Source organism: Lepeophtheirus salmonis, chromosome 5, assembly GCF_016086655.4.
Source record: "Lepeophtheirus salmonis chromosome 5, UVic_Lsal_1.4, whole genome shotgun sequence".
NCBI classification, from domain to species: Eukaryota; Metazoa; Arthropoda; class Copepoda; order Siphonostomatoida; family Caligidae; genus Lepeophtheirus; species Lepeophtheirus salmonis.
The window spans coordinates 45,260,124-45,274,321 of NC_052135.2; the positions used below are offsets into that span (position 1 = coordinate 45,260,124).

The 14,198-nt window shown below is 33.0% G+C and overlaps 2 protein-coding genes across 3 annotated transcripts; one reads left to right on the forward strand and one right to left on the reverse strand.

The window, feature by feature from the left end:
- The first annotated feature begins 44 nt into the window (after positions 1-44).
- LOC121118235 (uncharacterized) lies at positions 45-3,630 on the forward strand. Of its 2 annotated transcripts, XM_040712795.2 has the most exons (4): positions 280-834; positions 2,032-2,554; positions 2,607-3,354; positions 3,413-3,630. In XM_040712795.2, exons 1-3 carry the CDS (start codon positions 615-617, stop codon positions 3,352-3,354), a joined length of 1,491 nt encoding a protein of 496 aa, XP_040568729.1. In that variant the 5' UTR covers positions 280-614; the 3' UTR covers positions 3,413-3,630. The 2 variants fall into 2 exon arrangements, with proteins under 2 accessions (XP_040568728.1, XP_040568729.1); XM_040712794.2 differs by having other exon boundaries at positions 45-834; positions 2,607-3,630.
- Positions 3,631-3,632: 2 nt separating this feature from the next.
- On the reverse strand, positions 3,633-4,981 carry LOC121118236 (transmembrane protein 237). The gene is made up of 3 exons (XM_040712796.2): positions 4,811-4,981; positions 4,195-4,492; positions 3,633-4,120 (listed from the first exon to the last, which is right to left on the reverse strand). Exons 1-3 carry the CDS (start codon positions 4,906-4,908, stop codon positions 3,674-3,676), a joined length of 843 nt encoding a protein of 280 aa, XP_040568730.1. The 5' UTR covers positions 4,909-4,981; the 3' UTR covers positions 3,633-3,673.
- Between the last annotated feature and the right edge of the window lie 9,217 nt (positions 4,982-14,198).

The following is a 14,198-nucleotide window of genomic DNA, read 5'->3' on the forward strand; positions in this document are numbered from 1 at the left end:
TATTTCTCTGAAGAGTAGTCGGCAAGCTCTTTTAAATGCTTATACAACAAATCCGTATTTGGCTTTACGGAAATTATGATCCAACCTAGAATGACGGATATACATCTACACAGATTCAGTGTTTTCCAAGTGTTTATCTCCTTCTCCATTACCTACATAAGGAAAAGAAAAAAAATAATATCATTTTAGTTACTACTAGCAAAACACTTAAAAATAAATGTTGTTATTTCCACCATGAAGAAAAAATAATTTTTTTAAAAATAAAAAGTGAAGCCGCGATTTTTTTTTTTTTTTTTGATCTCTCTCTCTCTCCTTATTGTGTTATCATATTTTGTGCAGGATCCCAAAAGTTACGTCATAAAGACATCGTACTATACTCTTTGATCAAAATTTATCAGTGAGAACAACGATAATAAAAAATAATAATTAAGTACAATTTTTAAACTTTACCAAAAAAAAATAATAAAAAAAGCAGAAGAAAAAAAAGCAGCGCCCGCCGCCGAAAGATCAAGCATTTAAAGAATGTGCTGTTACTATCTATTGTAAATTTTTAACCTGCTCAGTTCTAGTGGTATGTTCATGACCATTTGCTTTTGACCCTTCATGGCGACATCATGAACATAATCTTGTGTGTTTTATTATTCATGATAGTCGTGGATTCGACACTAATCAGCGCCTATAACATAAATGACTTAAAAGACCTCTGTGGAATCCCTTCGGATTCAAGTCTTATTCGAAGTGCTACTTGCCGTACTTCCATTTCCTCGTCAGACTATCCATGGCAAGTTTCTATAGTTGGACGTGATGGAATCCATTGGTGTACAGGAACTCTGAGTATGAACATTCAATTCATATTTATTTTATTAGTATTTAGCTCCTCTCTTTCTCTGCAAAATATCGTTTTGTTTCTTTTTGATTTGATTTGTTACATTCATTGTTAATCATAATTCATTTTTATCATTTTTTTCTTTATGTTTTTTTTTAAAGAATGCAACTTAGATTCATCCAGTTACAACTATTTATTTATTTTTCCTCACTTTTTCATGGCCTGACAACGTTCAAAGAGTAATAAATAAACAAGAGATAATTATCCTTGGAATCAATTAATTTATAATCCTTTTATATGTGCATGGGTTGACTTCCATCCTATTTGATATCCCTTTAAGTACATCCAATCTGGACCTTACTATTATTTTCTTATTAATAATAAATCAAATAAGGAATTGATACTAAAAATACGAATACTTTTTTGATTGACTTCCCTAATAATGTCATTTCCTCAACAACAACATCTTTGCTTACAAAAAAACATACTCTAAAACTTGAAATAGTGATACAACTTTGAACAGTCTTTTTCGTTCCTTTTATTTAATTTATATATTGGTAAATACTAGTTTTGAGTACCGTTCTGAAATTTATAGACCCGGGCCTTATTATTTTGATCAATTGTGTCAAGCTTCGGTACCGTAGTTAAATTCCGTCTACAAATAAAATAAAAAATAGGCCTTGATCCGTCATTTTTTTGACAAAATAAATATGAGGAAAAATGGATTTTATGTAGAAAAGAGATCCTATGATTTTTTTGGGACCCGAAATCAGAGACCGCTATTATTTTTAACTAATTGGTACAAACTTCGATCTGGACCAGTCATTTAGTTAAATTCGGTCTAGAAAAAACAAAAATCTATAGCCTCTTTTTTAGAAAATGAAGTTGAAGTCTACTTTTTTTATTTTGGTTCACGATTTTAAACCGTGATCTAGAAAAAATGCGGTCTCAACACTAGTAAGTACATATTCCAGCTATTTTTTAAGAGTCAATTTTCTGATTCCTCCGTAGTCTGATGTATTTATGTTGTATACATAAAGTTTGACAATTTTTTATTATTATTTTAAAGACCAAATACAGTAAATGCATTTAATTCTCACCTTCAAAGCAAATCTCTATAACAATGATAATGACTCAATGCATTGACAGAAAGGTTCAAATCAGGAAGTTATCTAATTTGCTATTCATTATTATGATTGTCGTAGTCACGGATCGTCATATCCTTTCCTCCGCCCATTGTTTTTTTCATGAATCATGTGGAAATAAATGTAAAATCCTAAGTGTGGCACTCTATGAGCTTCACTTTGGTCGCTCCAACAGAACAGATTTTATTAATCCTAAAACCAAACAAAGGAGTAATATCCCGGATGATGTCGATGTTGTGAGAGGGATTGGGGATATATTCATACCCTCAGATTTCGATATGAGAGACGCTGTAAGGGATGGCAACGACATTGCCGTCATTTTAATTGATGAGCCTATTCAATTTAGAGCAGAAATTCTTCCAGCCTGTTTGCCAGATTCCAAATCAAAAGATATATTTGATGTAGGAGGGGTTGGCTATGTGGGTGGTTTCAGTCATATCCGAAGTGGGAACGAGGCTCCCCTCTCTCTACAAGCTTTCAGAATGGACATAATTCCAGAGGGTTCTTGCATTAAGAATCTTCTCGTTTTCGGATATGACGAATTTGATGCTCCTGACACTATTTGTGCTAAATCCACATTCAGGTTCGTTATTCCAGTTTAATCAATAGAGACAATGAGTCCATTTTTATTATAGATGTTCAAGAAAGGAGGAGTCCTCTATTTGCCGAGGGGATGCTGGAGGCCCTCTCATGAGTCCATTCAAAAATGATTTAGGCTTGACACAATGGATTGTTGGAGGAGTACATGCCTTCGGTCCAAAACTTTGTGGAAAATCAAAGACCAATATCCCCATCTACTTTACCCGGGTTCAAGAATACATCAGCTTTATCCACAGAATAGTCAACATTGACCAGGCCTCCACAACTCCTCTTACAACTCCAAGAGTGTCAACGACAACATCCCGTGGATTTACTCCTAAATCAATTATCAAAAATACCCCTAAAATAAATAAAAGTCCTTTACCCTTTGGACAAGCCAATTTCAAGTGCACAGATTCAGAAGAAGGTTATATTTGCCGACATCTTACAGATGGTAAAAGAAACAAACAAACAGAGAACAACTTGGTGTGTGGAAATACACAAGAAGGCTACTCTTGCATATTTAAAATCCCAAAAAATAAGTCCCAAATCCAAAATGTTAACAAAAAGAAAGAGGCTAACACATCCATTGGAGGTTTCAAGAGGTTAAATGTCAGAAGCAAGTTAAGGCCAAACTCACTTAGGAGCTCAACAACCCCTACGACTATACTCCCACCATCACCTGTACAAGCACGAGTTCCTGCACCCATCACTACCAATAATAGAGCTCCTAAATTTATTCAGCCTGCTCAAAGGCAAAAAGTAAGAATTCAGGGGACTTATCGAATAAGAGGAGGACGTTAAGTAATTCATTATTATCAGTATATGTAATATGGCTCATAATGCAAATTATTACCTCAAGCTCCTCATTGTTGAACATGGTCGCATTGAGTTGATAAAGATTCAATTTATCATCCAATCTAGTCGTAGATAAAGTAACCATTAGAGAAAAAGTATAGATCAACACTGCTAAGCCTCCGGATTGCAAAGTAACCATGGATTGAATCCGCTTTAAATTAATTTTTGTAACGTCGTATCTATGTATTTAGAACAAAGGTTAATAAATTACTGTAAAATGTGCATGTTGTTCAAGTTTATTTTCCTAACATAACATACGTGATTCTTACCTGTCAAAAACAGATACTGTACAAATGGCAGTCAACAAATAGAATATCACTTGAAGGGGTTGAGACATTGGAGAATAATTTCTAGCAAATTTTAATCCAGACTCTCCAGGTACATGTACAGTTAATATCTGCCAAAAGGCGATACCACCCAAGAGGCCATGACAAAAAATACACAAAGAATGAAACATTTTCTGTGTTTCGAGGGCCAGCTCAATGGGTGTACTCCTCACTTTTGACTTGTGAGGCCCCGACTCAATGGGTCCATCCGATATGAATGCTAATTGAGAGGCAATGACTTTCTTTTGAGATACATTTGTGAATCCATGATTTTTCTCTACATATATTTTACTTGAGAGCTTACTCGGAGTGAGAACCCGAGGATGAAGGTGAGGATTCCATTCATCTGGATGAATCGAGAAATTGTCATCAGATTGTATGTCATCCTAAAGAAAATAAATAGAATAATTATTCTTGCTTTAAACCCTTAGGTAAGACGTAAGGGATGAGTTTTGGCTACCTGCAAATCACGAAGAACTTCTGGTTGAAAATCATTTTCCAGAGAAAAAGTAGAGTCTGAAATCTTTTTTTTCTTTCTTCGAGTATTCTTGGACTTTTTTTTCTTTTCATCATTTGTCGAAACCTTGATATTTTCAAACCGTTTGAGATCGTCATCCTCACTTTGTTTTGGGGATGAGGATTCTGGTTTGTCATCCACATCATTGACAGTGATCCCTTCCGTTTCTTTTTTATTTGAAAAAATTTGTGACCCTTTCACTGGAGGACTTAACTGCTCTTTTTCCTCTCGGCGTTTCTTGCTACGAAAGTTTATTTTATGAAAATGAGTAATAATAAATATACATATCATGAATGTATGTTGGTCAGGGGCTTCTCGGAGGCTTACATATATATATATTTTTTTTTTTTTTTTTTTTTTGGGGGGAGGGGTTGCTTGGTGATAAAGATAATATTCCTCTTAAACTTTTTTGAGTAATTTGAACCACTTTATGTAATGACATGTTCGTGGAAATGTTGACTGGAATCGATTCAGATATCCAAAAAAGAGCAAGTAAATATTATAGAATAAATGAGTTTAATTTGACAGCTAATAAAAATTAATCATTTAAAAACCATACCTTTTGCTATTTTTCTTCTTCTTTTTGATGTCCTCGATGGGTAAAGGAAGAAGTCCAGAGGATCTTTTGATTTCTGTAATTTCCACATCATCTGTCATATTGATTACTTCAATAACTTAATTATACATCTAAGTAGACAACAAAACAATGTATGTACTCTACTATTGCCAATATAAAAAAAAACCTTTATCGATCTTTTCTCTCGGAATAGAAAAACTCACCTGGATGAAAGAAAGCTGTAAGATATACCTGAATTCATTGTTATTATATACGTACATACGGTGGGGTCGCCATATAAATATAATACACCTATTTATATAAGTAATTATATTAGGGTGTCCATAATTTTTGGGCCTAAGCCTCCCTATAATATGAAAGCTAGCATACCCACATTTTTTATGAGTTATATGTGAGAAAAGAATTGAAGGTTGTGGCCTTATCGGTCTAGCTGTTCCGTTTCTTGAATCACTAGAACCGGAACCGACAAAGTCGAACCAAGATCTGAACCAAGACTTCAATATATTTCGCATCGGTCTCGGTTCTTGTGCTTTTGTTTCTATATAGAATGTATATAGAAAATACAATATATAATATAAAAAATAAATTAGCTTTAATCAATAAGTCAATTTTCTGAGTTCTTTTTTGTGCAATTGCAGTGTTTTCCAATGATTTTTTTACGTTCCAGAGTGATACAGTTTTATCTGAGTTCCAAATAGCTGAGGTCTTCTTATGGATCTAGAAAAGGGGTTTTAGGCACCAGACGTTATAAATAAAAGAGGGAAGTGGGTGGGGTGGATTAGGAATCCAGGTCCGCTACTAAGTATGTCGGGGCTCTATAACATCATAATTATCATATTTCTTAAGCCAGGGTTTCCCAAACTTTACTATGCCAAGGCCCCCTACACTAATTCATTTTTAGCTGAGACCTTCTTTACCATAATTGTCCTCGAACTTTTTCATAACTACCTTGGTGGTATGTGAAGAATAACTTTCCTGTTGGTACCTCCAGTTGTGGCACGGGGATCTTTTTTGACCTTCCGGAATGATTTTTTTTTACAAGTTTGGAGGGACATGGAATTAAGATATTCTGGGGTTAAGTACTTTCATTTGTTGGTCACATATAACTCAGAAAAAAAACTTAAAAAAAATCGCATTAGTTCCTTCACAAAAATATAAAACCCCAAAAACTAACAAGAGGATGAACAATTTTGAGGACAACTGTATATACATATAAAAGAATATGTATAACAAAGGTGAAAATCCAGTGTGAAATGGACATTAAAAAAACAAACAACCAAAAATCAACATAGTAACCCCAACAAATTGGAGAAAGTTTTGGAGGAGAGAAAGAATAATGCTCATGACGTTTCCTTAGATCAGCTACAATCAGCTGATACAAGGGAGGAAGGAGAAAACGACATACCGCAAGAAATTTGCTAGTATTACGCCTATGTCGATCCCCAATTCTACTCTGAGTCCAACAAGGACTTACAATTATATATCTGCAACAAATCCTTAGAGTTACGCTCCATCTTTTCATGAGCCCTCACGAACGTTCAAACAGGTTTTGAATATAATTGAATCTATTTAGGAAAGGATGTTCACTACTCAGGAATGGAATAATAATGACAACTGCTCTGCAAAAGAAAATTCATTCTTCAGACACCGAATTTCAAATTAACGAGCCAGCTAAAAAGCACATCCAATTTACGTGTATTATATGGTGGTGAAATAATACACTTGTTGTAGTTATAGTGATTATTTAGATGATAAACTATCATTATTAGAGTTTGTATAAAATATCATAAAGTACTTGTCCTAGTTCTAACCTGAACATGGTTATTTATTTTCCGAAGCTGTTATCATCCTTATTTCATTCTTGAAGAGAGAATATCCAAGTAATATGAAGTAATGACTAGTGTGTGTGCTCATGAATGACGGAGATTAAACAATGTAGGTTTTCCCGGGAATTATAAGCTTTGTGGAAAATAATATCAATGTTATTCTGCATCTTTTTTGCACATTTGATTACTTTATTCCTATTGTTCTCTCTTCAAGAATAAAATAATAATGATGATAGCTTTGGAAAATTAAAAAAATACCTTTTTAGGTTGCAACAACAAAAAGACGTTACTTTTCGATTATCAAATTATATTGTTTACGTCCTAGTTGGACTTTGAGTAGAATTATGTATGGACATCGCAGTAATTCTGGCATAAATGTCCTTGCTATACAAGGAGTGGAATTGTGTTGATTTCCAAAAAGTATAATTTGTTGAGATTAGGTGTGGATTTTTTAATTTTTTTCCCGAAAAATATAATATTAGAAAGTTAATTTTTGAAATTTTTTTTCAAAAAAAAAAAATATTTCCTATTTTTTTCATAAAAAAATAATTTTTTAAATACAATCAAATACCAGGCTCGACCCAAAATATTATCCCGTGGACGTCCCTTTTTTTTCAACAATAATCATTTTATTTAAGGTGACTAACGAGTGTTAATCTCGACTATGACTTAGAGAATTTCAATTAAAAATTTACAAAGTTATTTAAAAAAAATGGACATGAAGAACTTTTGAAAAAATATTCAACAAAAACGTCATTAAATTAGATATCGTCATTGTCACGGAAGAGAGACACAATACAATAAAATATGTTTATCTAAAAAAACCGTCATTTGATTTAAAATGAACCAAATAATTAATAAAGAAAGACCATACGTATTTTTGGGATTGTTGAAAAACTTATTTCCATAAAAAAAAAAAAAAAAAAAAAAAAAAAAAAGTCAGTTCATACTAGAGTCGAAAGAAATAAGATGTTTGTGAAATTTTTTATTTACAATATTAAATACCCTTATGAAAGAAAATCCTGCCATCTGCCCAGAGTCAAATGATTGTTTTTGCATGATGAATCGAAACATTTTTCTAGGTGTTAAGGTTGATTAAAAAAAAATAATAATTTAAAGTAAATAATATTTGCCCTTTCATAAAGTAAATAACACATTTTGAGTATTGTCACGTTAATTTTCGATTTCTTGTATTTTTATATGCCTGCAGATTACATTTTATAGAGATCTACTAATAGCTCTGGCCAATGCTGGAGACTCCCCCTAGTCTAAATCAGGGGTTACCAAACTTTTCAGCCTGCGACCCTCAAAATAGCGGTGCCAGAGACCAACAACCCCCAACCACACTCAAGGGGGTTTATACTGTTGCGCACAGCCACTCACATGCACTATGTGCGTGCGTGACTATTGTTCCAGACAGTGCACGTACACACAGGTGAAGGGCCCGGCTCATTCGACCGACGCACACAGTGAGATCAGAGCTCGTTCACGTGAAGCAAGCTGATCAAACGTTTCCTTAAAACTGTTAAATCATTTTCACCTGTTTCCAAAATAAAAATTTGGCGAGTTACCGCGTGACTGTTACTGTTGCAAATTGAACGGTCACTAACTAGTGTTATAACATAAAAAAAGGAAATGTTTCTTTTTATGGAGGAAAAAGGAGAAAAACCCAAACAAATGATAAATGTGTAAGCTATTTATTTAGTGACTCTTATTTTGAAGAGGGGTTTTACAGGAAGGATGTATTGTACTAAACTGCTGCTATGCTCCTCTGTCTTCTTTAGACTGAGACCTTATTCAGCACAATAAAAAAAAGCTCAGCTACCAATTACATGGTTTTATTGTAAGATTAACATATATTATTAAAAAAAATGCATAAAATTATATTTGTTTTTTGGAATACATTTCCCGACCCTACCTTGGGAACCCCTGGTCTAAATAATAGTAATCAAGTGTATGTGTGCTCATGCATCACGGAGCGGAGAGTAACATTGATGTTTTGTTGGGGGTTTCTAAATGGCAAGCTATGCTCCTAGGAATATACTAGGGCGTTGGAAATCCGATTAAATCGATCGATTTTAAACAGTTTTAGATTAATCAGTAACTGACCAAAGTTGCCGATTCTTACCAATATTTTATTGAAACCTATTAAACGAAAAAAAAAGGTATTAAATTACTTTAACATTTTTTGGTAGTTTTTCGCCCATAAATAATCTAGTTTAAAACATGTGACATCCATATTAACTCTCAATGTTCATGATTTTTTCAAAATAAATGATCATTTATTGTCAAAAAATTCGAAAATTGCAATGTAGCGACGTAACTTAGAGGAAAACTCGCTCAGGATAAATTATTATCATAAACACAATGTGCATATGTTCGATTCAAGGTCGCTCCTAGAGAAGGAAATATATTTCTTGTACATGGACTTTGAAGACAATTTCTAAGTTAGATGGAGTAATTGTAAGAGTATATTTTTTACTCATAGGTGTCCAAAGGATTTTTAAAAAAACCAAAAATTAAATTTTTTGAAAAAAAATTACAAATATTAATTTTTTCCGAAAACATTTCAAAAATCCACAGCTAAAAAAATTAAATTTTTTGGAAAACAATTTCATAAATCCATAGCTATTTTCAAAAAAATTCAAAAATTAAATTTCAAATATATAATCTATTGGAAAAAAAATCCAAATATCAAATTTTGTAGAGAAAAATATAAATATTCTACAGTTGTTTACAAAAATGAATTTTTTTCTAGAAAAATTTAAATATAAAATTTATTGAAAAAAAGAATTCAAGTATTAAATTTTTTGCAGAAAAATTTCAAAAACCCATGCTTAATTATTTGAAAATCATTTGAAAAAAAAATAAAATATATTTTCTAGCAAAAAGCAAAAATTCTTTTTTTTTTGGGGGGGGGGAGGTTTGGCCCCTCCCACATATTTCCTAGGGGCACCCCTCTTACAAGTCATACTTAATCTGTGCAACTTCATCTGACCATTTAAAAAGAGCTATTTTTCTTTGGGCGATGATGAAAATTATATTGTTGCCAATTCTATGACTTTTGTTTAATTGTATACAACTGGGATCTCAAAGGTTAATTTGGAAAATTAAATCGGATGATTTATTAGTTATTGGTTTTTTAACCTTCGAATATTTATTACTAATCATTGCGGGTTATCAGCTCCACAAAATCCATATCGATGTGATTCTATTATAAGTCATATCCTAATGCATTGCTTTTATAGTGGTAAATGCCTAACTCAGAAAAAGATATCATTTATTTTTCATAAAGCCACATTAGTGACCTTCAGTCAAGTGGAACACAATATATTTAGTATATTGTATGAATATACGCAAGTACTTAATGAATAAATAGTATGTACATTTTGAACAATGCAATTTCATATCTTTTATGCCTAGTCATTCTGTTTTGCTTGCTTGCCTTCTACTAACCCTTTACCAATTGTTAAAAGCCAACGAGTTTTGAATGTTTGTAGTACTTTGATACAATGAATAATAATATGTTTTTCTCTGTTTTTTGTTTTTTGTATTTTTGCAAGAATAACAAAATAATATCTACTTGAAATATACTTATTTAGACATTCATAACCAAAAATAAAATAAATAGATTTCTGCAGAATAAAAACATTTTGAATTCAAATTAGTTCCATAACTAACTATTTTTACATTTATGTACCTTTGATCTATGCGTATAATTATCTAAATGTCTCAATTAATTATAATATTAATAGCAGGGAGTGCTATTCAGAGCCACATTCTATTATTATTATTATTTTTGCAAATTAATTTTTTGCTGTACATAAGTAAGTGAATTCATCAAACATAGCCAAGGTACATTTAGGTATAAATATTTTCATTAATAATCAAATAAATTGTTCATACATCCTTATCATTCTGCTTAAAAGAAGGTACGTATACGTTTCTTGTGACGTCTGTATTGTTGATGTCGGCCATTTTGGGGACTATACAACCAACTACAACATCATTAGTAAAGGAATAAACTGTAGGTTACTACATACTGTACACTACAGTTTATCCCTGATAAGGGGCTCCAAATAATCTTAGAATAATTGGTTCAGTCAGTCTATGAAGGAAAATGGATCTTCCAATTATTAATATGGTGAATGCTTCAGTTTGTATCATATTGTCTTAGTTAGTATTCGGTAATATTGCTTAGTTGAGTAATAAGTTACTTATTACATATCACTTCGTATAAAAGTAATTCAGTTATATTGCTCATTACTTACAATCAAGAGTAAGTAATATTATTTTACTTTATATTACTTATTTTTGCAATATCTCCTTAGGAGATGAACAATACTAGAGTCAATTTATTTCCTTAATCGCATAACTACTTGTATGTAATTTAATGAAACGTCATGACAACTAAGCTACTCTCCTTTCAAATATTCTTCAAATGGTTATGGGTTTTTTTTTTATCAGCAAGCTGAACAGGAATTGTATTTCTTACATTGAATAATAGTCAGGGGAATATTAATTGTAAATTACTGTACAGTCCTAACATTCAAAACTAATTTCGGCAACATTATCTGTATTCGCATTATTTAAATCATTGATTACTTTTAAGATAATAATAAGACAAGAAAATAGGGTTTTTTTACGCAATAACAATATTGAAGTATGTAAATATCGTGGATCAGTTTCTAACTTTACATCGTTGAATTTACAATCATAACTTATTTTCCCTTATAATTCCAAAACTTTTCGTATGTCCTTCATATTCATCTAATGATACAGTGTTTTTTTACCATCTTCTTCAAGTCATATCAACATATTTTTTTTTAAATTATAGGTATCTGTTCACCCTAACTATATATAATTACTCAAATGCAATAAATCTACTTCAAATTATTCATACTACGATTTGTATCGAGGTGTGTTCAAGACAAGGGGATCGGTTCTCTCAGTCCCCGATTAGTTCCATTGTATGGACTCATTTTAAAATAGATTTCCTAATAACTACATATTTATATTAGTAAAAAAAGTTTGTCTGTCTGTTTATCTGTGGAAAATTCATTTTTGGAAGTAAAAATGAAGCAACGAGCGTGTAGCTAAAGCTGAGTATGTCATTTTAAAAAAGAAAAGAAAAGGAGAATACATATTTAGGGTTGGAAATCGTAAGCAATTTGAGCGTGTAAAAAAAAAAGAAACTCGAAATTTAACATGTTAACCCTCACAATTTCCGGAATATATTGGAAAAAAACAGCGTAGCTATCATAATATTTCATTAGATTAGCTTTGAACAGATACAATAGAAACAAGGAAATAAATATAAGTCACACAAGGACATATCATAAATTACTACGATTTTGATTCCCAATTCTACTCCGGATTCAATAGGGACCTAGGGAGTAATAAATCAGAATGGGAAAAGCAAATTAAACATTATTCCAATAAACTGTTCCATCACTAGTGAATACATCACGTTGATTTAAAAAATGAAAGTAAATTGTATCCAAGGATAGAAATTAGAATAAGTGATAAATTGAATTAGTGTCATGTTAGTTCGATAGTTCCTTGCCAGGTGTATTATTTTTGGTACATAATGACTTTTGTTAGTATATAATAATACTAACAAAAGATATTGATGCTATCCTCTTATCAACAAACATATTGAATATTTGAACTAATTATTAGATTTTTAAAGCTACAAGTTTACTAAGTAATAAAGTAAAGTTCTTAGACCCTGTGAAACGAAATCTTACACAGGCACATATAATGTCTATTTGACTTTATTATAAACAAAACTGTTTAGAAACTGACTTTGCAAATATTTTTACAAAGTCAAGAGAGAAGAGGAACGAAACAGAGTGATAGCATTCATGCAATGTATACCAATGCTGGAGGTTGGACTGAAAATCTTTCAACGTTCTTAGACTATAATAATTTCGTCGGGTTGAACTAATTCGGCCATCTAAAGAAGTTCTTTCTAGATCAATAGAAAAAAAAATCTGTTTCGGCCTTACAAAAAAACCCTGTCTGGATGACCATTTAAAATTCGGTCTAGACCGATTCTCTAGAAAAATCGTTGAAGCTGTCACGTTTGTTTTTAAAATTGTGAACATCGATACAACAACGTATGCATAAATTATATTTTACAACTCAAATCTGGATAGTGGAGATAATCGCTCAATATGGTGAGACCGAAGAATCAATTCAAGATTTAAAAACGATGAAATTTCAATAAACTAGCTTTGATTGTAGTCTGAACCGAAATATTGGTACAAATCGGTCTATAAAAAATCCTTTAGGGCCGAACCGATACGTAATCGGTCTTGGACCGAGTTTCAACAATAGTTTTGTCCAATAAAAAATTTAGTTTTTTTTGTTTTTGCAAATAAGATGTTTTATTTGAGTGTTTTCTAGGACTATAAAAAATAACCTATTATCGTATCTTCATTCAAATTGATAACAATTTGCAATATACCGGGGCGTGCAAAATTATTTACCGATGATGTAAATATACTTTTGAAGAGGTTTTGTGGCAACCAATCTGATTGTTTCGTATTTTTACGATTAAAATAAACAAAAATCCTTCCTGTGAGAGCGTAACAACTTCCATGTCCAATCAGGAAACAAAGAGGATCGAAATTGCAGCCCTCCTCCGAGCGGGAGTGCCTCATAACAACATTAAGGAACAGGTTGGGGCCTCGTTGAAGACAATTTACAACGTTTACAAGCACTTGGAGGCTGGGGGTGATCTCAAGCATTCCTATGGTGCTGGCAGGAAGCCCTCTGTCTCAACAAGGCAAGTAAAGGTAGTGTTCAATAGGACTCCCGACAGGTCCATTGCCGACATGGCCAGAAAGATGGGAACGTTGAGATCAACTGTTTCAAGGGCATTGAAAAGGGCTGGAGGAAAGTCCCTGAGGCGTACTGAACGCCCTCTGCTAACTGAACGTCAGCAAGAAGTCAGACTTGAGCGTGCCAAGAAAATCTTGAATGATATCAAGAGCTCATCTGGACGCATCATCATTTTTTCAGATAAGAAAACTTTTACGGTCGATCCTGTTTTCAACAGGCAAAATGACCGCGGTGTTAGCTTTGGAGATGTACAATATAAGGACCGCTATGTGGCAACAACAAAGTACCCTGCTTCGGTGATGATGTTGGGTCTCGTGGCCTCCAACGGGAAGGCCATGAAGCCGGTATGGTTCCCCACTGGCTACAGATTAACAGCGGAGGATTATGTGAAGATTCTGGCGTCCAAGGTCCTTCCGTGGATCAAATCCATAGTCGGCAACTCTCCTTGGGTTTTCCAACTACTGGCCCCCTCAGAGCCCAGATCTGAACCCACTATCTAGGCGCACGTGGAGACCAAGGCCTGCAAAAAACGACACAAGAACATAAATGCCTTAAAGGCTGCTGTCAACAAGGCCTGGGCCTCCATGGACGCCGATTACATCCAGCAAGTCTGTGGCAGCTTCAGACGTCACCTGACCAGTGTCATTGAGTCAAATGGTGGCTACATTGATTAAATTTGATCACAAACTATTTGA

What these genes read in the sequence shown, in the direction of transcription:
- LOC121118236 (XM_040712796.2), bottom strand. Translation starts at nt 4,908, where the DNA reads ATGACAGATGATGTGGAAATTACAGAAATCAAAAGATCCTCTGGACTT. An exon ending in AAGAAGAAAAATAGCAAAAG is followed by an intron (nt 4,493 to 4,810) that starts GTATGGTTTTTA and finishes AAACTTTCGTAG; the next exon opens with CAAGAAACGCCGAGAGGAAA. An exon ending in AAGTTCTTCGTGATTTGCAG is followed by an intron (nt 4,121 to 4,194) that starts GTAGCCAAAACT and finishes TATTTTCTTTAG; the next exon opens with GATGACATACAATCTGATGA.
- LOC121118235 (XM_040712794.2), top strand. Translation starts at nt 615, where the DNA reads ATGAACATAATCTTGTGTGTTTTATTATTCATGATAGTCGTGGATTCG. An exon ending in TTGGTGTACAGGAACTCTGA is followed by an intron (nt 835 to 2,031) that starts GTATGAACATTC and finishes TGATTGTCGTAG; the next exon opens with TCACGGATCGTCATATCCTT. An exon ending in TGTGCTAAATCCACATTCAG is followed by an intron (nt 2,555 to 2,606) that starts GTTCGTTATTCC and finishes TTTTTATTATAG; the next exon opens with ATGTTCAAGAAAGGAGGAGT.